Source organism: Sus scrofa, chromosome 5 (assembly GCF_000003025.6).
Source record: "Sus scrofa isolate TJ Tabasco breed Duroc chromosome 5, Sscrofa11.1, whole genome shotgun sequence".
In the NCBI taxonomy this organism is placed as follows: Eukaryota; Metazoa; Chordata; class Mammalia; order Artiodactyla; family Suidae; genus Sus; species Sus scrofa.
The window spans coordinates 9,233,282-9,254,979 of NC_010447.5; the positions used below are offsets into that span (position 1 = coordinate 9,233,282).

The 21,698-nt window shown below is 55.8% G+C and overlaps 1 protein-coding gene across 3 annotated transcripts; it reads left to right on the forward strand.

The window, feature by feature from the left end:
* On the forward strand, positions 3,372–15,460 carry DNAL4 (dynein axonemal light chain 4). 3 transcript variants are annotated; one of them, NM_001244667.1, is made up of 5 exons: positions 3,372–3,452; positions 10,799–10,844; positions 11,398–11,605; positions 13,132–13,215; positions 14,426–15,454. In NM_001244667.1, exons 3-5 carry the CDS (start codon positions 11,537–11,539, stop codon positions 14,588–14,590), a joined length of 318 nt encoding a protein of 105 aa, NP_001231596.1. In that variant the 5' UTR covers positions 3,372–3,452; positions 10,799–10,844; positions 11,398–11,536; the 3' UTR covers positions 14,591–15,454. The 3 variants fall into 3 exon arrangements, with proteins under 3 accessions (NP_001231596.1, NP_001231597.1, XP_020946727.1); XM_021091068.1 differs by lacking the exon at positions 3,372–3,452 and adding an exon at positions 6,953–9,591 and having other exon boundaries at positions 14,426–15,460; NM_001244668.1 differs by lacking the exon at positions 10,799–10,844.

The window sequence follows — 21,698 nt, forward strand, 5'->3', positions numbered from 1 at the left end:
TGTTGAATGCAGGGATGTAGAGATGAAAAAACAAGGTCCTTGCTCTCAAGGAGCTCACAGGGGGAGACGGAGAGTTAAACTCAGGGACAAAAGAGTGAAGAGAAGCAGTGACAGGAATATGCACCAGGTAAGATGAGAGTACGAAGGACTTTTCTGGTTGCAAGTGACACAATCCCAACGTGTACGAGCTAAGACCAAGAGTGTATGGGCTCCTGTAGCCAAAAGGAGGGAAGGGCAGCAGGAGAACGTGGGCAGAGAGGATGCATGAGCCAATGCAGGGAGGTTAGAAGCAGCATGGAGCATGTGGAGAGCCATTAGAGGTGGAAGGGCTGGGAGAGAAAGCCCAGGGGAAGGAGAGGTGAGAAGGAGATGGAGCCGCCCATGGGCCACTCCATGGGGGAGATCCTTGAATGTCAGCCTGGGGCATCTGAATGTCACTTGGTAGATGATGGGGAACTGTGAAGGAGGGGAGGAGCTGTTAATGAGAGGATTGGTAGAACCTGGGTTTTAGAAGTATGTTGACTATGGTTTGGAGGGTGGGTTAGAGAAGGGCAGGACTGCAGTCGCCCAGTTCCATTAGGAAGTTGTTGCAATAATACAGGTGGGATCGTGGTGCTGTGTGCGTGAGGAGTGCCATGAAGGTGGCCAGAACATAGGAGTCAGAAGCAGCAGGGTTGTGACTGACTTGAGGTGAGTGTTGGAGGCGGGAGGGGGAAGAACAAGATTCCCTGATTTCTGATGGAGGCAACTGTGGGTGGTGCCATTTACTGAGATGGGGAATGCAGGAGAGCAGGTGCGAAGAAGATGGTCAATTCAGTTTGGGACACACTGAGTTTGGAGGGACATTCTGGTGGAGATGGCCGGGAGGCCGTTGGATATTTAGGCCTGCAGTTCTAGTGAGAGAGAAACGCAGGCACCATTGTCTACAAGGACAGTGACGATGGAACCATGGGAATGGATGAGATCCCCAAAGGACAATCCTTAAGGCAGCAATTCTCACCAAGATATGTGTGGGGTGTCATCACAGCTTCCTGGGAGAGTGTTTGGAATTACCAGAGAAGTTTTCCAAAATATATACCCAGCTGTCAATTGCAGTAAATATTCTAGGGGAGCGTGACCAAGGGAAACTCTTGCTGATGGGAAGGTGACCTAGTGGAGGAAGGAATCTGGGACCATTGGTAAGAAGAAAAGCGGGTCAAGGTGAGCACACAGATCAAAGGGAGGAGAGCACAAAAGGAAGAGGGGTTTGAGATGAGGAGAAAGAAGTGGCCCAGGTGTTAGGACAAAGCAGTGATTCTCAACTGTGAGTGTGTACCAGGGGTGCTGGTAAAAAATACAGATTACTGCCCCTCACTCTTCTGAAGCTGGGGGGCCCTGGAACCTGCCTTGTAAAAAGTTCTGGAGATACTACCTTTGGGGTGGAGAATTTCCTGAGGATGGTGTAGGACACAGATTTATGCCCACGGGGGGAATGGGTGCAATAGATAAAGTATAGAAGGATCTATTGTATTCTGCTCTTCAGGAGGTCACTGGTAACCATGGAAGAGGGAATTTCAGTGGTGTTGTGGGAGTGGAACCAGATTGCTGTGGGCTGAGGAATGAATGGGAGGTGAGAAAGAGAAGACAGCAAATGTGGACCCCTTTTGGGAGAAGTTTGGATGAGAGGCGGAAGCAAGAGCTTCATCCCCCTCAAAGGCCACCTTCCATCTCCTGGAGAAACTTGGCAAAGAGGATGGGGAGGCTGAGTCAGATGTCCCGTGGACCCTCAGGAAGGCAGGTGGGGAATCAGCAAGGGCCTGGCACACCTCAATCTCCAAAGCCTCAAAACTAAACCTGCAGTGCCTGCCTTCAGCCACCCATTCCACATCCAGTCTACCGTCTTCTCCACCCCAATGATCTTTCCATAACCCAATCTGTCCGTGTTTCTTGCCCTACTTGAAAACCTCCAACAGCTACTTTCCCCAACTTTGACCTCACCTCTCTCACCTGGCATTCGAAACCCCACTTTGCTTTGCATCTTCACCTGCACCATCTTCGCCATCACCTCCCACTCTCACCACATTCATCCTCCACCCAGGCCTCATGGAACCACCAGCAGTCTCCCAGTTATCTGTGCTCGCCCACCCTCATTGGCCTACTGGACATCTTAGACCCAGCCAACTCAAGCACCATCTCCTCTGGAGAGAACCAACACCTTGCCCACACTTCTACCAGAGCACAGGTAGAATGAATTACTCTGTATCTATTTGTTGACCTGGCATTGCCCACATTTCTACCAGAGCACAGGTAGAACGAATTACTGTGTATCTATTTGTTGACCTGGCTTGCCCACACTGGGCTGTTCCTTCTCTGGGACCTCTCTGAATCATCACACCTGGCCATGGCTGAGTTCCCAGCAGATGCCAGTGAATGTGAAATGGGGTTTCATCCAACCCATCATGGAGTTCCCATTGAGGCACAGCAGAAACGAATCTGACTGGTAACTAAGAGGTTTCTGGTTTGATCCCTGGCCTTAATCAGTGGGTTAAGGATCCTGTGTTGCCTTGGCTGTGGCTGTGACCGGCAGCTGTAGCTCCGATTGGACCTCTAGCCTGGGAATTTCCATATGCCTTGGGTGCACCCCTAAAAAGCAAAAAAAAAAAAAAAAAAAAAAAAAAAAAAAAGTGCCCATCATGATAAAAGTACAATATGGAGTAGCCCACTGACCCTTTGCTCCACCAAATAATTGAATCTTCGGGTTCTTCTCCCTTCCCTCCTCTCCCTTCACCCTGGTACTGAGATTTTCAGATTAATGAAATATGGACAACTGCGTCTTTAAGTCGGATGGTACAATGTCTCCTATGACCTAGGACTCGGCAACCTTATGAAGGTGCGTTACAGTGCAAAGAGCCCCTAGGCTCCTTCTCCAGAGACTTAAACTTGATGCTTTCCTTTCACAAGTTACTTAACCTCTCGGAATATTAGTTCAGGTGGATGTGGTTATGAATACTATTACCTAAAAGTATTATGGTGAGAACCATTACATAAATGCTGCTTATTAGGCTTTTGAGACCCTACCAAAGTGGTTTCTTAGTGTCACGACACCAAGAAATTGCATTTGTTATTTCAAGTACAATTATGTGAATGACTAAAAGAAACACCACTCTTCCAAGTTTCTCTAAAATGAGAACTTCTGCGTGTGGCCGGCTCCTCAGGCCCACTTAAGACAACTATAAACGAAGCCCCGCCTCCTCACCCCTAAGCCACGCCCGTTTCCTCACAAATCTCTACGTTGTGGGGCCCTTCAGTGTTGATTGACATTTCGGTTCACCAATAAGAAGTGAAATTCCCGTCAACGTCCGGTGAAGGGGCAGAACTTCCTTGCTGTTGCTAAGACACTCTTGTTTTGCTCCTTGACAACCCTGGCGGGGGTGCGCTTGCTGAGGCCCTGGCTCTGGCCCCCGCGGGAGCAGGTGAGGCCTCGGGGCGCGGCGGGCAGCCGGGTGGGAGGGCCGTACCCAAGAGGGGCCGGGAGGCATTGCGGGACGGGCGGAGCCTCGCCCACCTCAGAGGCCCCTCCTCAGTCTCCTGCCTGTTGGTCCCCAGTTCCAGGTTCTCCCAACCCCCATTCCCCTCCTACTACCACTTCGGGGACCTTCGAGCTCTGTCGGGACTGATTCGCCGCCGCGACTGTACAGGCCGCTCCTCCCCACCCACCCGAGGCCCCCCTCCGGCTTCACGTTCCCTCGTCCTCCCTAACCCCACTTCCCCCTGCACTTCGATCCCCCATCTTTCGTGGAGTAACCCCTTCCTCCCGCGGCTGGTCCAGTGGCTGCCATTGCTTCTCCCCTGACCGCCTAACTTCAACAGTTGACGACTTGAAGCTGGTCATTTGCCTTTTTGGCCTCAGTTTCCCTATCTGTAAACGAGAAGTTAGGTTGAATGATCCCTAAGGCTTCTTTGACCCAACTATAGGCTTCCTCCGAGGAATGAAAAGGACTGGGCAAACCTAATTTGGATTCCCAATTACAGGACCTTAGTAAGTTGCCTAATCTTCTCGGACTCCGGTCTGAGTATATATAGAATTAGGGTACTGCAGCACATCTTCTCGGGAGATTCTGAGGATAATACGAACTTCCTTCTTTAGTCTCTTGCTCCCGCCCATTTTCCCCTTCTCAAAAGTGTCCCCAACTCCCTTTGTGTCAGCTGTCATTTCTTCATTTCACCCTCAAATCTACATCTCCAGCTCTTCTGCAGGGCTTCCGTGGTTAGGGATACTTTGGGGGTGGGAGTTGGAGTAGAGATTGATGTATTGATGTGGTTGGGCTTGATGGCTTCCCTCCTGCCCTTGATAACCTGTGATTCCGTGGTCCCCTGCTCCTGATGAGACACCTCCATTTGTATGTCTCAAAAACTGCTTGAACTCAATAATTTAAAAATCAAACTGGCCCGCATCTCTCTCTGTCCACCTCTCCATCCTGACTGCCCCTGTCTCAGTAGCATCATCATCTCCTGAGATCCATCACCCTGCCATGCCCGTCCCTCTTAGGCACTGTCAAGTCTTCCGTTCCGCCTCTGTGAGGATCTTACATTTTCTCCATGTCTGAAGCCAACCTCCTGGTTTAAGTTTTGTTTTTTTGTTTTGTTTTTGTTTTTGTTTTTGTCTTTTCTAGGGCCGCATCCGTGGCACATGGAAGTTCCCAGGCTAGGGGTTGAATCGGAGCTACAACTGCCAGCCTCTGCCACAGACATAGCAGTGCCAGATCCGAGCCGCATCTTTGACCTACACCACAGCTCATGGCAAAGCTGGATCCTTAACTCACTGAGCAAGGTCAAGGATCCATCCCGCAACCTCATGGTTCCTAGTCCGATTTGTTTCCACTGTGCCACAACAGGAACTCCCTGGTCTAAGTTTTTTTTTTTTTTTTTTTTTTTTTTGTCTTTTTGTCTTTTGTCTTTTTGTCTTTTTGTTGTTGTTGTTGTTGCTATTTCTTGGGCCGCTCCCGCAGCATATGGAGGTTCCCAGGCTAGGGGTCTAATCGGAGCTGTAGCCACTGGCCTACGCCAGAGCCACAGCAACGCGGGATCCGAGCCGCGTCTGCAACCTACACCACAGCTCACGGCAACGCCGGATCGTTAACCCACTGAGCAAGGGCAGGGATCGAACCCGCAACCTCATGGTTCCTAGTCGGATTTGTTAACCACTGCGCCACGACGGGAACTCCCTGGTCTAAGTTTTTAATGCCTGTCACCTGGGCCATTGCTGTAGCTTCCTGCCTGGTGTTCCTACCTCCTGTCTCTCCTCCTGTTAACCCAGCCCACCAGGATTATTGTCCGAAAATGTCACCAGCCCTCGAGAAACCTCCAGTGTGCTCCCTCCACTGAAAATATCCACACTTTTTTTGCGGGGGGGGGAGGGGTGCTGCACCCACAGCAGGTGGAAGTTTCTGGACTAAGGGTTGAACCGCTGTAGTGACAATGCTGGATCCTTAACCTGCTGTGCCACAAGGGAACTCTGAAACCCTGCAATTTTTTTTTTTTTTTTTTTTAATGTGCCTTCGGTATGTGGAAGTTCCCATGCCCGGGATCGAACCTGTGCCACAGGTGGGACCCAAGCCATAGCACTGACAACACTGGATCCTTAACGTGCTGAGCCACTAGGGAATTCCAAAATATCCATACTTGGAGTTCCCGTCGTGGCTCAGTGGTTAACGAATCCGACTAGGAACCATGAGGTTGCGGGTTCGGTCCCTGCCCTTGCTCAGTGGGTTCATGATCCGGCGTTGCCGTGAGCTGTGGTGTAGGTTGCAGACGCGGCTCGGATCCCGCGTTGCTGTGGCTCTGGTGTAGGCCGGTGGCTACAGCTCCGATTCAACCCCTAGCCTGGGAACCTCCATATGCCGCGGGAGCGGCCCAAGAAATAGCAACAACAACAACAACAAAAAGACAAAAAGACAAAAGACAAAAAAAAAACAAAATATCCATACTTCTTAACCCTGGACTTGGGGCCCTTCTGCATGCCCACATCCCGACCCCAGCCTACTTTCTCTCTTCTTCCCCAAGTTCTGTCTTCCAGCCAAATTGAACTGTTGGACTTTCCCAGAAGAAGCTGTGAGCTTTCTGCTTCGACCTCACCGTGTGCGCCCATCTCTCTTCCGGGAAGGTCTTGCTCGCCTTGCCCACCTGTCAGGGTTCCCACTCACCTTTTAAGGTCTGACTTAGATGCTGCCCCTGCCACCAGGTTTTTCTGGGTGTCCTCTCCCCTGCCCCTTCCAGAACACTCCTCTGTCCCTGTCTGTCTTGTGCTCTTACTGCTTTCTGCCATGAGCCATAGTTCCTTGTGTATGTGTTGACCTCTCATATCAGATTGTACACTCCTTGGAAGCAGAGGTGGTCTCTTGCTTGTAGCAGAGTAGTTGAAAAAGCATAATCCTGAAGTCATATATAACTGATTGAATCCTAGCTCCTCCGTGTATCAGCCGGGTGGAGAGTCTCTTTGCTTTTCTCCGCCTGAGTGGCCCTCAGGACAGAAGTGCGCATCTGACGGAGTTCCTGGGGGGAGGGGGCGTAATGAGACCCTCTATGTAGAAGAGCCCTCCTGCTGCCTTGCTCAGGCTCACTGCTCCGTAAAGATTGAATGGATGTGCTGGGTCCCCTCCTTTCCCAGAGAGCAAATGAAAAACAGTTTCATTACAATTTAGATATTTGTTGGGCTTCTGCCATGTGCCAGACATTAGACTTGGTGCCCTGGGGCATCTCCAGGAGAACACAGCCAGTCAGTCCTTCAGCCACAGGTGCCTGGCTGGACTCACTGCTGAGTCGTGACTGCTCGTGAGATGTCAGCAGCAATTAACGATTGTGAATGATCTGTTTAAAAACGGATCAGTGCTGACTCCAGTTTATTTCTGTGATGGCGTCATTTACGTTCAGATCTGTTCTCTTGAGTGGGAAGGGGTGGGGGCTGGGAAGGGGTAGGTGGGAGACCAAGGGGTCCGCTGTCTGTAGTAAGCATCTGTTCCCCTGCGGAGCTGATGGCTGCGGTCGTTATGGCTTTTTGTTGTCCTTTGCATCTTGACAAAAATGTTTGGATTTCATCCAGATTTGGGTATGTCCGTGAGGCTGTACCACGAGTCAGTGTCGTTTATTACATCATCTTATACACAAAGATGTCTTGAGAGCCCCCTCCTTCTCCCTCTCTTTCTCTCGCTCCCTCCCGCTTTCTCTCCCTCCCTCCCCATGGTTTTAGGCACTTCAGAAGTTTTCCCTGGACCTCAGTGAAATGAGAAAAAACAAAAACCTTTGTGTGCATGAAAGGTAACCCCCTTTCCTTGCGAAGGACTATTCTTTGTTCTGCAGTCACCCCCTGCTTACTATTAAGATCTTCTTTTATAGTAGGTGATACACTTCTTAATGCTCTTCCTTAAGAAAATTTTAAAACGGCAGTCCTGCCGCCCCCCTCATTTTAAACTGACTGAATTCCGGCTCTTCCGCGTTGGTTCCTGACGTCACCCCTGACCCCTTAGACGAATGCCCTCAAGTCCTTCAGTTCCTTTGCCTCACAAGCTTTGCTCTTTGCTGGGAGGCAGAGGGCTGGCGCGCCAGGAAAAGGCGGGAGGGTGGCCGAGGGTGTGTCCCCAGGATGGCGGGAAGCTGGAGGCGCCCCCGGACGGGGGCTGGACTGGGAGCTGCCGAGGACAGGCGCTAGTTGTGCTGTTGTCTTGTCTCCTACTTGCACAGAAGGTGGAGGCTGAAGAGCAGACATAGGTCCGCACCCCACACCTCTCTGCGCCCCAGGGCCCTGTCTGAGAGCTGGGAGCGGTGCTGCCCCCACAGGCTGTTCTGGCCGAAGCGAGACAGTCCATGTGACTCTCCTGCCGCAGCTCTCACAGCAGAGTGGGACCCCCGGGGGCGTCGCCGAGTGTGGCCCGGTGTTTGGATGTTTAGGTGGCTGGGATGCGACGAAAGACCTTGTGCTTTGCCTTCCTCCGGCGCCGGGAACAGGCCTGCCGGTTGCTGGGACGCGGCGTCTATGCGCGGGCCCAGATCATAGATGCGAAAACCCAGACGGTCTTACCGAGAAGGCACCGGGCCAGTCCTCCCATCTCTCAGTGGCCGCGGTCCATGAGCCACGCGTGTTCCAGGCGCTGAGTGGCGTGGGGGTTGGGTGGGGAGGGCAGAGATTTTGGCCTTACTTCCCAGCATTCATTTATTTTTCCTCATTCTTTCCACATCTCCTAACCCCCTTCTGGATTTTCCCCAAATGCTTCAGAAGCAAAATAATAAATGGTGACTGAGGTCAGTGCCACAAAGAACCAGGGACAAGCCGATGAGATAAAGAGCCCTGCCTCTGCCTCCTGTTGCCTAGGAGAAGCCAAGCGTCAGACACGGGCAGGCGAGGCTGTGTCAAGTGAGTGCCCCAGCCCGGGGGCACACTTGCATTATTAAAGGGCTCGCTTTTAGACCTGACGCGGCTTCTTCCTGGCCTGGACCTGTCAGGCACACGTTCATTTGCATGGGAGATGGATAAGGTTATTAAAACCTCCAGTTCTGCTATTTTCAGTAGGGTTTTTAAATCATGGCTGAATGACTATGGCTGTACTAGAACGATACAGCATCATAAAAAATTCTCCCACCTTTCCGCATTTGGAAACCCATAATCTATGACTGTTCCTTTTTATTCTGCGAGTCTCGCCCCTCCTGAATCCCCAGAAGTACATGTAGTGAGGAGGAAAAGCTCTTGGCACTCGTGACCCTTAATAAACGTGGTTGACTGAGGTTGACGAGGTCCTGGCTGAGGACGTGGTTGTAAGAGCAGGCTGCTGATCAGCGTGCGGGGAGCTCTAAAATTTCAAGAGGCTCACGTGCAAATGCTTGGTGCTCGCAACAGCTCTCTGCGAAGAAGGGGGGATCATCCCATTTCACAGAGGAGGAAACCAAGGCTCAGGTTAAATGACGTCCAAGCCTGCAAAGCAGCGGGGAAGGCAGAATTGGTTTCTGTGATAGAGCTGTACTCCAGCCCAGATACTCCGCCCTGTGGCCCTGCACCTTCTCTTTTCTATAAGCGGATGCCCCCTCCCCGCCAAAAAACAGTCCTAGTGGCTTTTCCCACTTTGTCCTTGAAACACAGGCTTTGGAAATACCTCCGAGGTCTTGTTTCATCCGTATGTTGAAGCAGAGGCCAAGCAGACCCTGACCTCCCTGAGGGCAGGCGGGCACATGACTGTGTCTGAGGCCCCTTCCAGGCTGGCCCTTTTTAGCCCAGAGGATGAGTGGAATCGAATTGAAGGTAGGCAGCTGCTTCAGCCTCCTAAGTTGTTCCCACTTGAAAATCTCCAGAGGCATTCAAAGCCCTTATCCTTTTATTATCAGTGGGGCCCCCACCTTCTGGGATGGTGCGGGAGAGGAGGCAGTAAAGTGGCCTTTACCAAAGAAAGCTAGGAGGACAGGGCCTTAACATGAACGAGGAAAGACACAGCGATTCACTGGGTTTTGTGAACTAAGAAACAGGAACGGAAGGTACAGCGAGATTGTGCGTGGTGATCTGCCAGCCTTGTGTAGAGGCAAACGGAACCCGATGATATCTGAGTGGCACACATGCCCAGAACTGATGAGGTAAGAGGAGCTGTCCGTCCACTGGGAAATCGGAGACTCTCAGTGCCGTGGGATGCTGGAGTCGGGGCCAGGTGTCCAGCCTCGCTGAGGGAGCCGGCCACACGGAGGAGCGCTCAGGGCGGCTGAAGCATCAGAGAGTGGGAGAAAATTGAGAGCATAGCCGGGAAACGTGCCCAGAATGCTCAGGTCTTGGCCAAACAAGGGTCTCGTTAGCCTTGGACCAGAGGAGCCCGAAAGGGAAGATCAAACACGTCTCACTGCAGGGATGGTGGGAACCGCGCCAGGGGTCATGCACACGCTCCCGGTCAGCTGCGTGGGTCCCTCGCGCGTGTCACTGCAGTAGGGAGGCCTTGTGAGGAGGGGTGGGGGGGCGCCCATGCCGGAGACTGGGCCCAGATCAGACCCCAGCTCTGCGCCAGTAGCTGAGTGACCTCCAGGGCAGCGATGCCTCCATTCATACAGGACCTAATCTGTGGGACCATTGGTGGCGCACCTAGAACGGTGTCTGGCACACGGGACAGCCAATAAATGTCCCCATCATTACCTACCTGTTAGTTACTGTGCTAGGCATCTTCAGGGCTCCATGGTTGTGCAGTGAAAGTAAATTTGTTTAGAAATAGGAGAAATGCTGGAATAACATTATTTGGCTGTATTTGTCCAATATGGTAGGTTAAAAAGGGTTTAACGACGTGGTGGTTTGTGTTCATTTGTATCAGTCATACTTTTGAGATAAAAAGTTCTTTGAGGAGCTCCCTGGTGGCTCAGCAGGTTAAGGATCCAGTGTTGTCACTGCTGTTGCTCAGGTTGCTCCTCTGGCACAGGTTCAGTCCCTGGCCCAGGAACTTCTGCATGCCACGAGCACAGCCAAAATTTTTAAAAAAAAAAAGGAAAGAAAAAGAAAATTTTCTTTGAATTATAGGATAAATTGAATTGTAGGATAAAGAGAAACACCAGAATATCTAGCATTGCTCCGAGTCATTTAGGAACCAGGCCTGTCTCTTTAGGAAAAGCCCCATCTGTTTTTCTATAACTAGATATGGAAGACAAAAAAATCTATGCATGTATATTAGGCTTTATAACTTTAAAGTCACATCCTCCTGTGTGTGCCCCAGGAGCCAGAGGGAGGGAAGGGCAGTGTATTGAGTGCCTCCCATGTGCCTGGCACTGTGTTAATTGCTTTTTTTGTCTCATTTGATTCTCGTAACAGCCCTCGTGTTACAGATGAGGAATCTGAGGCCCAAGACACACAGCTGGTGAGCAGTAGGACCAGTACTAAGGCCTAGGCCTCCCGACTCCTGGGCCCGCCAGCCAGGACAGGGTGGCCTGAGAGCCAGTGGACAAGGAGGGCTGGCAGGCTGGCATGCCAAGGCAGGCACAGAACCCCAGAGCCAGGACTTAGAGAAGGAGGTACTCGCTTGCTCAGGAATCCAGGTCTGTTGAACGTGACCTGACATGTAACTTCCCAACCACGTGTGCTGGGAAGTAAGGCCCGAGTGCATAGTGGGCGTGCAGACGAGTTGCATTTGTTCATTGCACACTCAAGGCTCCACCCTCGGCCTGGCCCACAGTCAGTATTTGTCTTGATAATGACAGTGTGGGCTTGCGGCATCGTACCAGTTTGTTCTTACCCGGGTCCCAGCATCTCGTGTTGACTCATCTTCCCGACTGCAGATCCGCTGGCCATTTGGGAAGGGATGCGGAGGAGCTGAGACGGGGGGGTGTCAGGTTGTTACCGAGACATTTCTAATCTGTGATGTGTGGTTTTCAAGCCAACTTGTTTCTCCTGGTTTTTCCTGTTTTCTACAGCAACCCTTGGGGAAAGACATTTTCTGCTCCCGCCAAGCTGGCAGGGCCTGCTTCCTGACTCTCCTGGGCGTGTCTTAATTACCAGTCCCAGCGCCTCCTGAAAGGCCCACTCTCTCCCCCTGGTCACAGTGGAAGGATCATGGGAGAGACGGAAGGGAAGAAAGATGAGGCTGATTATAAACGACTACAGACCTTCCCTCTGGTCAGGGTAAGGCCCAGGGGAGGGAGGCAGGGTGGCCAGCAGGGCCCGCAGAGCCTTCGAGAGAGGCAGAGGGAGCCCGTCCCCTGCAGGATAGCAGTGGGAGGAGGTTAAGACAGGCTCTGCTGGCCAGGGCTGGAGGCCAAGGCGTCAACAGCGATTCCTTCCTTCCTTCGTTCATTCATTTGACAATTATTTGCGGCCACCTGCTATATGCCGGGCACTGTTCTAGGCACAGTGGATACAGGAGAGAACCGGACAAAGGCCTGGCCCGCAAGAAAGACAGGTTTAAAAAGAACATCATTTTGTGTACCGAGTGCTGTCAAGACAAATAAAGCAGGTGCAGGGGGCTAAAGAGTAGAGGTTGGCTTCGGGAAAGCTCTCTCTGATCAGAGACCTGAGTAAAATTAGGGAGCAGGCCTTCCGAAGGTCTGAGAGAGAACGTTCCCCAGGTGGCGGGAGCAGCAGGCCCAGGAAGCCCGAGGCGGGAGCGAGCTCGGCCCTTGGGAGGAGCAGAGAGGAGGCTGTGGGGCTGGAACTGAGTGCTGAGAGGGACGTGAGTGTCACAGTGACCGCAGGGCCAGACCTCACAGGCCTGGCGGGCCACAGTGAGAACCGTGGCTTCTACCCTGAGTTCAGAGGGGAGCAGGAAAGAGTTTTAAGCCGAGGAGTAATGTAATCGGGTCCGGGATTCCAAAAAGAGCACTCCAGCTGTTGGAAGGGAGCAGAGCGGAAGTGGGTGGACCAGTGAGGATGCTATTCCAGAGCCCGGAGAGATGAGGGCGGCTGGGTCCAGGTCATCGAGCAGAGGTGGTGAGACCTGGTGGGTTCTGGGCAGATCTCGAAGGTGGAGCCATGGAACTCACCAGCACCCTGGATGCTGGCAGTGAGGGAACGGGGTCAAGGGCGACACCTAGGGTTGGTTTTGTCCTGAGCAGGGAGAGAGATGGTGTCAATTGCCAGGAGAGGGAAGGCGGAGGAGTAGGTTTATGGGAAAAATCAAGAGTTATACTTTCAGACACCTGAGCCTGTCATGGAAGCCGCTGGACACAGGAATCCAGAGCCCCCCAAAGAAGTTAAAGCTAAGGATGCACATGTGGGCACCCTCCCCACATCTTCTGTAGATGTATTAACCCCCCGAGCGGGCTGGGATCCCCAGGGAGGCAAGAACCGGAGAAGAGGGCAGGGTGGAGGGAGGACCGTCGGCCAAGTGGGCTGAGAAGGAGCCCCAGAGGCAGGAGGGAGAGCAGCCGCCATCGCAGAGACCGCGCCCTTCAGGCTCCCAGGCCTGGTAAACCATTTCCCAGGCCGGCCTGCTCCTGCCTGGGCCAGCCTTCTGGAGAGAGAGAGGCCCCCGGCCTTGGCGCCCATGAGGTTCGGTTTGATCCTGTCAGGAGATGGGTCATCTCTCTGAGCTCTGCCCGGGGCTGTGCCAGGGCTGCTGCCGGGGTCCATGTCCTGCGCTTGGGCCAGAGCGGCCAGCCCGGAGGGCCGGGTCCTGGGCTAAGGCTCTGTCTGTCCCGCCCTGTCCCCAGCACTCGGACATGCCGGAGGAGATGCGAGTGGAGACCATGGAGCTGTGTGTCACGGCCTGTGAGAAATTCTCCAACAACAACGAGGTACTGGCGCCAGTGCAGGCCCCTCATGTCTTTGGCGACCCCTGTGGGTGAATCGAGTGGCCCCAGTCCCCACAGCCAGCTCCAGAGGCCCCCTGGGACCCGGCTAGAGCCTTCCTTCCTTGGAAGCATTCGGACTGTGGGCGAGGCCAGGGCTGGCGAGGGAGAGGGTGGTTGCTGCCTCCAGGTGCTGATCGGATGCACACACACGGCCCCAGGGGGCTTTTCAGGGCGCCCTGCGCACCTCCCCAGCTCAGGTGGGCGGCTGACTAGGGCGCCGTCTCCCTCGCTCCGTCCAGTGGAGAACAGAGGCCTGCCCAGCACGCATTCATGTGTCCATCCATTCAGAAAAGAGGTTAAGCACCACCCCTGTGCCAGGCACAGTTCAAGGCGCTGGCAACACGACCCGACAAATAGGCATCGACCAGGAATGTCATCCATCCGTCTGTGATCAGCAAGGAGTCCGTGTCAGGCAGCTGGGGGGTGCGGGGGGAGTGCAGACCCGGCCAGTGAGGACCCAGGCTTTGGGTCAGGCAGGCCCCAGCTCGGCCCCCGTCTCCAGCCCTGCCTCGCTCATTAGCCCTGGACAGACCGTTTCTCAGTCCTGACCCCGGGTGTCCTGACTCCCGGTCTAGGAGGGGCTGGGTGCCGAGGACACGGGTGGGGACGAGGCTCCCGCAGGACACACAGCATGTGCCTGGGCACGGGGTCACCCCACAGAGGCCGGGCCTCCGCCCCTCCCGAGACCTCTTCCTGAAAGAAGCTTCTTGAAGGAGCGAGCACAGGAAGGCGTGGGCTGTTGCCGCAGCTGAGGGAGGCGGTCCAGCTTCTCTCCCAGGAGCCCAGCAGACCCATCAGGGAAAAGGCCTTCTGTTCCCCGAAGGCAAAGCTGCCACCTCGCAGGACAGCCGTCACCCCGCACGCAGTCTGCTCTCAGGGGGCTTGTTCATTCTGTGCTGAGAACAGCCCCGCGCTAAGGGCAGAGCCGCAGCTCCAGCCCGTCTCAGGCCCGACGCCTGCTCTCCCACCTCGCGGTGTCTTCCGACTGGCGAGGTGACGTCTGGGTTTCGGGGCCTGTGCGGAAACCCTCTGACGGATCCGCAGGCAGATCTACGGCCACGGGGCGGCTGGCCTTTCTCTTGCCCACACGCTGCTTCCCGGAGAGGGTGGGGACGCGTGCGCCGCCCCCGCCACGAGCCTCCTCTCCTTCCAGAGCGCCGCCAAGATGATCAAGGAGACCATGGACAAGAAGTTCGGCTCCTCCTGGCACGTGGTGATCGGCGAAGGCTTCGGCTTTGAGATCACGCACGAGGTGAAGAACCTCCTCTACCTGTACTTCGGGGGGACCCTGGCCGTGTGCGTCTGGAAGTGCTCCTGACACCGTCCCCCCCTCCTGCCCCTCCTCGGGGATGGGGAGCAGCCCCGGGCAGGTCCTGGCTTCCCAGAGGAAGGCCGGGGCCTCTTCTCTCGTCCGTCCCGTGTCCCCATCCCTGAGCCCCGCCCCGTGTGCGAATTTGGCCACATCTCTGTCCCCAGGCTCGCAGCCGTCTCCCGCCGAGTCCCGGGGTGTGAGGGGCAGCAGGGGAGGGGCGGGACGTGGAACTGCCCTCTCGGGGATGTGCCAGCCCCACCTCGCTTGGCGGCGCCCCGCCCCTGCATCCCGGAGCCCCCGCCTTCCCCCCAGCACTGCTACCGGGGGCCTCGAGAGGAAGCCTCTCCTCTCCGGCATCTCTCTGGTCCCCCGGAGAAGCGGTGACCCCCAGAAGCCCCTTGCCCACCCCGACCCAGGCTGAACAAACCACTGCATCTCGTCGGGCCGACAGCCCCTGGCTCTGGCTCTGGCTCGAGGACCCAGCCGCCTGTGCCCCTCCGTCCCCCGTCCCTCCCCAGCCGCCAGGCCGCGTGAACCTTTCACTTTGCCTCCACCCGTGCAGTCGGTAACCAGGGGCTGAGGGTGTGGGAGCTGCGACCGAGCAGTTTCTCCAAGAGTCACTGACCCCCGGTGAGACGCCTGGGCCAGGAGCGCACTCGCCGCGAGGCCGTTTCGCAGGGAAACCTGGCCTGCCGCTTACGTAGCATCAGGGACCGCATGCTGATTTGTACTTCTTATCTCTGCTGGGTTTTCTATTCTCTTTCTGAGTGTGGGGAGAAGGGTTTTAGTAGAAGGGCGAATCCTATTTTACACAGCGGTCTTATTTATATAAATGTCTTGGTTTTTACAATTAAAATAACCAAAAACTGACCTTGATCTGCAGTCTCTCGAGGTTGTCCTCAGGCCATGCTGGGGCCCAGGAGCCAGGGGCTTCTGGCCAGACAGTGAGCCCTGTGCCCCGGCCCCGCCGCTCCCCGTTAAGTCGCGTGTGCAGGCTGAGCGCAGTTGGGTGGGGCCCTGTGGACGCTCATCAGGACACCCTCGGTGGCCAGGCCGAGCCACTCCAAAGATGTTTTCAGCCTCACACAATATGGTTCTGCCCAAAGATAGTCATTCAGCAGCCAGGGAGTGCCAGGCCCCAGGAGTGGGGACGCAAAGAGGAAAAGCCGCAGGCCCTGCGCTCTGGGAGCCCGCGGTCTGTTGCGGAGGAACAGCTGGATGTGAGAGGTGACCTCAGAGTCGGGGTAGGAGGAGCGGCTCCGTGCTCAGCCCAGGGTGCGAGGGGGAACCTCTGATGGGGGAGCCCGAAAGCCAACTCTTTGTTTTTCCCTTTCTTTTTAGGCCCGCCCTGCGGCCTATGGAGGCTCCCAGGCTAGGGGTCCAGTTGGAGCTGCAGCTGCCGGCCTACAGCTCAGCCACAGCAACGCCAGATCCGAGCCACATCTGTGACCTACACCACAGCTCACGGCAACGCCAGATCCTTAACCCACTGAACGAGGCCGGGGATCAAACCCAAATCCTCACAGACACTGTCAGGTTCTTAACCTGCTGAGCCACAGCACGAACTCCTGAAAGGCAGCCCTTGAAGGGAGAGTGGGCTTTTGCCCAGGGAGGAGGTGGCCCAGCTCTGCCCCGGCCAGGGAACAGCAGGAGTAAACACACACAGGCAGGTGAGGCTTGAGGCTGAGGGGGTTACGTTAAAGACCCGAGAAGCCCCTCCAGCTCAGGGCTGGCCCCTGAGCCTGAGTCTCAGACCTAAAAACGCTGGGCCTGGACAGAGCTGGGCCAGCCGGTCCTTCTCCCCCACCGGCCCTCCCACGCTCACGGGGACTCCTGAGCCAGCCCACCTAGGGCATTCAGACCTGGCAGCCCCTGCACCCGGCCCGGCCCCAGCTCCAGAGGCCGAGAGTTTGCTGGGGGAGGGGGGCGGCACCAGTCAGCCAAGTTCTGCTTAGAGACTAGAGCCCATCAGCGAATGTCGCAGGCTCTGGCCGGGTTGCTGCTGTGGGGGGTCCTGAGCTGGCTGCAGTGGGGAGAAGTCAGGGTCCCTGCCTCGAGGCTGACCACCCGGATCTAACTATGGAGTGTGCTCTGGTCCTCTGGGACTTGGGGCGGTGGGCAGCTCCTTGACCTTGGGCCTGCGCTGGCCCGAGCCCTCTGCCACACTAGGTGCTCTGGGGAGATGAGCGCCAAGGCCTGGACTAGCCACGTTTTATTAACTGCTGGCTTTGCATCTGCTCCCTCCTTTCATCTGGCACATGGGTGCCAAAAAGTCCGATAGCTCAGCTGCACCCCAGGCAGTGAGGTGGCTGCGGGGAGCAGGGCTCTGAGGTCCATGCGCCTGGCTCCGGCCCAGCCCTGCTCTTCCTGACCTCTCTGTGCCTCTGATGCCTTGTCTGAGGAAGCTCCCTGGTGGCCCAACAGGTTCAGGATCCAGCATTGTCACTGCTGTGGCTCGGGTTGCTGCGGTGGTGCAGGTTCAGCCCCTGGCCCCAGACCTTCCGAATGCCAGGGTGCAGGGGAGGAAAAAAAAAAAAGGGATAAAAGCCCCTGAAGCTGCCGTGAGTGTCAGGCTGCACCTGGCATGGGTGAGGCCCCTGTGGCGAGTGCTCCGTGCACCTGAGCATGCCAGTCTCTTCCTACCTGGAGACGGGGTGCGGACACCCAGCTCCCCAGGTCAGGGTCAGGGAACATCCAGCGAGATCCAGCTTGTGAAGTGCCAGCCCCGGCAGGCACATGGTACAGGGTCCCCTTCTGTCCCCACTCGCCTCCCCCTCCTGCTCCCAGCGGGCACTGTTGGGCCGGGCCAGGGACCAGGGGCCGTGGCAGCTCTGTTTCCCAGGCGGTTCTCCTCTTGACCTCAGTGGCTTTCCTTCCTCTGCTCCCTGAGACCTGGGTGACCTTCCTCACAGGCCCCTTCCCGCTTGCGGCCAGTGGTTCAACAGGCATTTGCCGATGGGCTGAAGAGGAGAGTGCGAGGACGGTAAGAAGCAGCCCATGCTCGGGAGCAGATGGCCCAGTCTGCGGAGCCGGGCGGGCCCAGGAAAAGCAGGACGCATTTAACGAACCTGTGGGGGGGAAGCAGGGAGGCTGGGGTTCAGGGGCACGTGGGGTTCAGAGAAGGGAGCAGCTCTCACTGCCCCGGGTGCTGGGGAAGGTGTCGCAGAGGAGGTGGCGTTGAACTAGGCCGTGGCATTTCCTAGGGGAGGAATGAGTGCCTGGGGAAGGCGCCCTTGGGTGAGGGGGCACTGGCATGAGCAGAGAAACAGTGGCCTGAGGAAGCTGGCGAGGTGGCTGAGCGGGGGGTCACTCCACACTGGGAGCAGAGGTCGTGAGAGGGCAGGCGGGCAGGAGGGGCAGGAGGCGAGGGGCTCCTGGAGTTGAGGACAAGGACACTTCCATCTGCTGAGTGTCCCCCGCTTGGCAGGCGCTGGGCTTCCTCCCTTAGGACTGTGATGGCCTGTGTCCTCAGCAGACCTGGGAGGTGGTGAGCACTTGTCCCCGTTTACAAAGGAAGACGAGTCCGGGGTCCATTCCTGAAGGGACTCTGGCTGGGACCCAGATCCTGCCCTCCCACCCCCTAGAGCTGATGTCCCCACATGTGTCAGTGCCTCCGGCCACTGGGCCCCTGCCGGCCGCGGGCCTCCCCTCTGCTCCTGCTGCAGCAGCACCAGGCCTTCACTTAGTGGAGCCACAGCCCTGTGGCCGCTCCAGCCCAGACCCTTCCAGTGCCACCCGTGTGTGGCAGCGGTGACTCGCCCACTGACACCTCAGTCCCTCCCGAGGCAGCTTGGGGAAATTGGCAGCCTTGTCTGGGCACGTCGGAGGCCAAGTCACAGGCCCCGACGCTCAGGGCCCCAGCCCTCTGCCTGGGAGAGCTGCGAGTGGTGGGCAGATGAGAGAGAAGGAACCACTGGTCCCCCCACCCGCCCCAGACCTGCCCAGACGCCCCACCCAGGTGAGGAGGTGGGAGGGGGGCAAGGGGCACCCAGGGGGTCAGTGTGGGGAGGGGAAGGGCAAGGCTTGGTATGGGGGCCCCTGGCAGCCAAGGCTGTGGGCACATTGCCAGGGGGCAGCTGCCTTTGAAGCCCGCGGTGGGCCTGCGGAGAAATCTTCTGGTGAATATTTAATGTTGTCTTGGACGCGATGCGGATGCCGGGAAGCTCCAGGGTCCTGCTCAGCCTACTTCCTGCTTCTCCCGAGAACAGAGCCTGCAGGTGGGAGGGTGGCCCCTTGGGCGGTAGGGTCCCAGCCCAGCATCTCCCCTCCCCCCAGCAGGACTGGCTCGGCTTGAAGGCTTAGCTCCCTGGGACTAAGAAGCGAGGACATGGGTGGTGTCCTTGGGCTCCCTCCCCCAAGTCTGGGAGGGGACTTGTTAAATTTTAGCCGCAAGCCACCAGCCTGTTCTATCTTCCTTTTGTCCTCCTCTTCTCATATTTAAAGCAACCACCTCCCACTGCCAGCTGCTGCCGGCAGTCCTTAGAAAGGGGAGGGGGAGCCAGCTCTGGAGGCAGGAGATCTGAATTAGTATTCGTAACATCCCAGCTATGGGGTCCCTCAAGCGTGCCAGGCGCTGCACCGAGCATTTTGCAAGCTCTGTCTCATCGAAATCTTGCCTTGCTCTGTGAGGAGGTACTGTCTGTGCCCTCCTTTCACAGATGAGGCCTCAAGGCCCAGAGCGGCCAAATTCCCGGTCACACCGCGATTAAGTGGGGGAGCCGGGATTCACTGTAGGCCTGTAGGACCACAGAGCCTGGCACCTAACCCTCTCTGGCATCTGCCCTCCAGCTGGAGCAAACCACTCTGCTGCTCAGATCTGTCTTCTCACCTGCAAAATAGGGTTCCCAGCTCCAGCCCTGCCCCCTCCCAGGGTTACCACTGAGGAGGTGGTGGAAGTGCTTTAAGGTTGGAAGGGCTGATCAAGGATTGGGGTCAGGGCCATTCTGAGGAGCCATCTGCTGCCCTCAGGCCCCCACTTCCACTGGGAGACTCCAGAGTCTGGGAGGTTGGGCTCAGGGGGCAGTAGGTAATTGCCTCCAAGGCCCTATCAGTTCCTGGGCCTGCAGGGTCAGAGTGTGAGAAGCAGGGTGACCACACAGTCCAGTGGCCAAAGCGCCCAACAGCTGGACCAGACTTGGTCCCTCCATCCTGAGCCAGGAAACTCAGTCCCCATAGCAAGTGCTAGTGAGGACTCGGCTGTTGCCCAGGCACTCTCCAAGCTCTGTCTGTCCTTCCAGCCTCAGGATGGCCCAGTGAAGAAGGCCGGTAGATTGCTGAGGATCCCCCACTCTAAGAGGGAGAAATAGCTTCATGGAGAACTTGGGATGGGCCAGAAGTGGCCTGGCCTGGGGCAGGTTTCTACTACACACCAGCAGTCTGAGAGACATGGTAAGAGTGGGGCCAGCTCCTCTACGACACCTGCCCCACTGCAGTCCCTGGACATTCTATACAGATGGTCACTTTGTGTTCCCACAGTGCCCCGTCTTCTGTCATGGTGCGTACATCTGCTACATTGTATTGACTTAATGGTGTAGACTGTTTTATCTCTCTAGCACAGGGCCTGATGTGTATCAAAGATGCAGTGTGACTAGAGAGCAAGTGAATAAGAATGGTTGGAAGGATGGATGGATGGATGAATGATGGATGTGGAAGATGGGTGATGGTTAGATGGATGGATAGATGGAAGGTGGATGGATGGTTGGATGGATGATGGATGGATAGATCATGGATGGATGATGGATGATGGATGGATCATGGATGGATGATGGATGGATGGATGTTGGATGGATGACGGACGGATGGTTGGATGCATGATGGATGGATGGTTGGATGATGGATGGATGGATGGAGATGGATGTTGGATGGATGGATGTTGGATGGATGATGGATGGATGGTTGGATGGATGGATGGAAGATGGATGTTGGATGGATGGATGGATGTTGGATGGATGATGGATGGATGGTTGGATGATGGATGGAAGATGGATGTTGGATGGATGATGGATGGATGGATGGATGGAAGATGGATGTTGGATGGATGTTGGATGGATGATGGATGGATGGATGGATGATGGATGGATGGATGATGGATGGATGGTTGGATGATGGATGGATGGATGGAAGATGGATGTTGGATGGATGATGGATGGATGGATGTTGGATGGATGATGGATGGATGGATGGTTGGAAGATGGATGGATGGATGGATGATGGATGGATGATGGATGGATGGATGGTTGGATGGATGGATGTTGGATGGATGGATGTTGGATGGATGGATGTTGGATGGATGGATGGATAGCTGGGTAATAAATGAGTGGTAAAGTCTCCAGGAAGCTCAGAGCCACAGCACATGAGCAGGCACATCCATAATGACTGGATCAGGGGCATCCTTTTATTTCTGATGCCCTTGGCCACAGTTCCAGGCCCCTCACTGGAGACCTCATGTTTATTTGAGACTCAGAAAGTCACTCCCCTTTGACCTAGTTCCTAAGGAAAGATGAAAACCCAGGAGCAGTGGTTCCAAGGGTGGAAGAGCTTGCTGAGGATCAGCAGTGCAAGAAGAGCATCTAGTCTGCAATTAGACCTGATTCCGACACCAGCTGCACCATGTACCGGCTGTGTGGCCTTGAGTTGAGTCCCTCTACCTCCTGAGCCCCATTCTCTTCATGTGTAAAATGGGGTGAAGTCCTTGCCCTCCCACCCCAGAGGTCACTGGGAGGATTAAGTGTTTTGAATAGCAGTTGAAAGGGGATCAGGGCTCAGCTGCTGCTGTTAAAGCTTCTGCCAGAGTGTCGTCATTGGCGAGCAAGCCATCCATTTGGACTTGTGATGACTGCCTTTTGCCTGTTGTCCTGCTACTCTTTCCGCCACCACTCAGCAAATATTTAATGAGCTCCGGAGGTGCCAGGCCCGGTGCAGAGGAAAGAGGCATCCACTGTGGTCCCGCCCTCGGGGACACAGTGTAAGGGGGGCACTCTGAAGGGGCTCCCTGGAGAAGGCTGTGCAGGCACAGTGCAGGTAAGCCAGCAGGGGCTCAGGAGATGTGTGTTCCAGGCATAGCCACCTGCAAAAGCCCCCGATCGCCCTGGAAGGGGCAGAACCTCCCACTGGA

Coding starts and splice junctions, on each gene's coding strand:
- DNAL4 (NM_001244667.1), top strand. CDS start 11,537: ATGGGAGAGACGGAAGGGAAGAAAGATGAGGCTGATTATAAACGACTA. Junction 11,606..13,131: donor AGACCTTCCCTCTGGTCAGG/GTAAGGCCCAGG, acceptor CCCTGTCCCCAG/CACTCGGACATGCCGGAGGA. Junction 13,216..14,425: donor AATTCTCCAACAACAACGAG/GTACTGGCGCCA, acceptor CTCTCCTTCCAG/AGCGCCGCCAAGATGATCAA.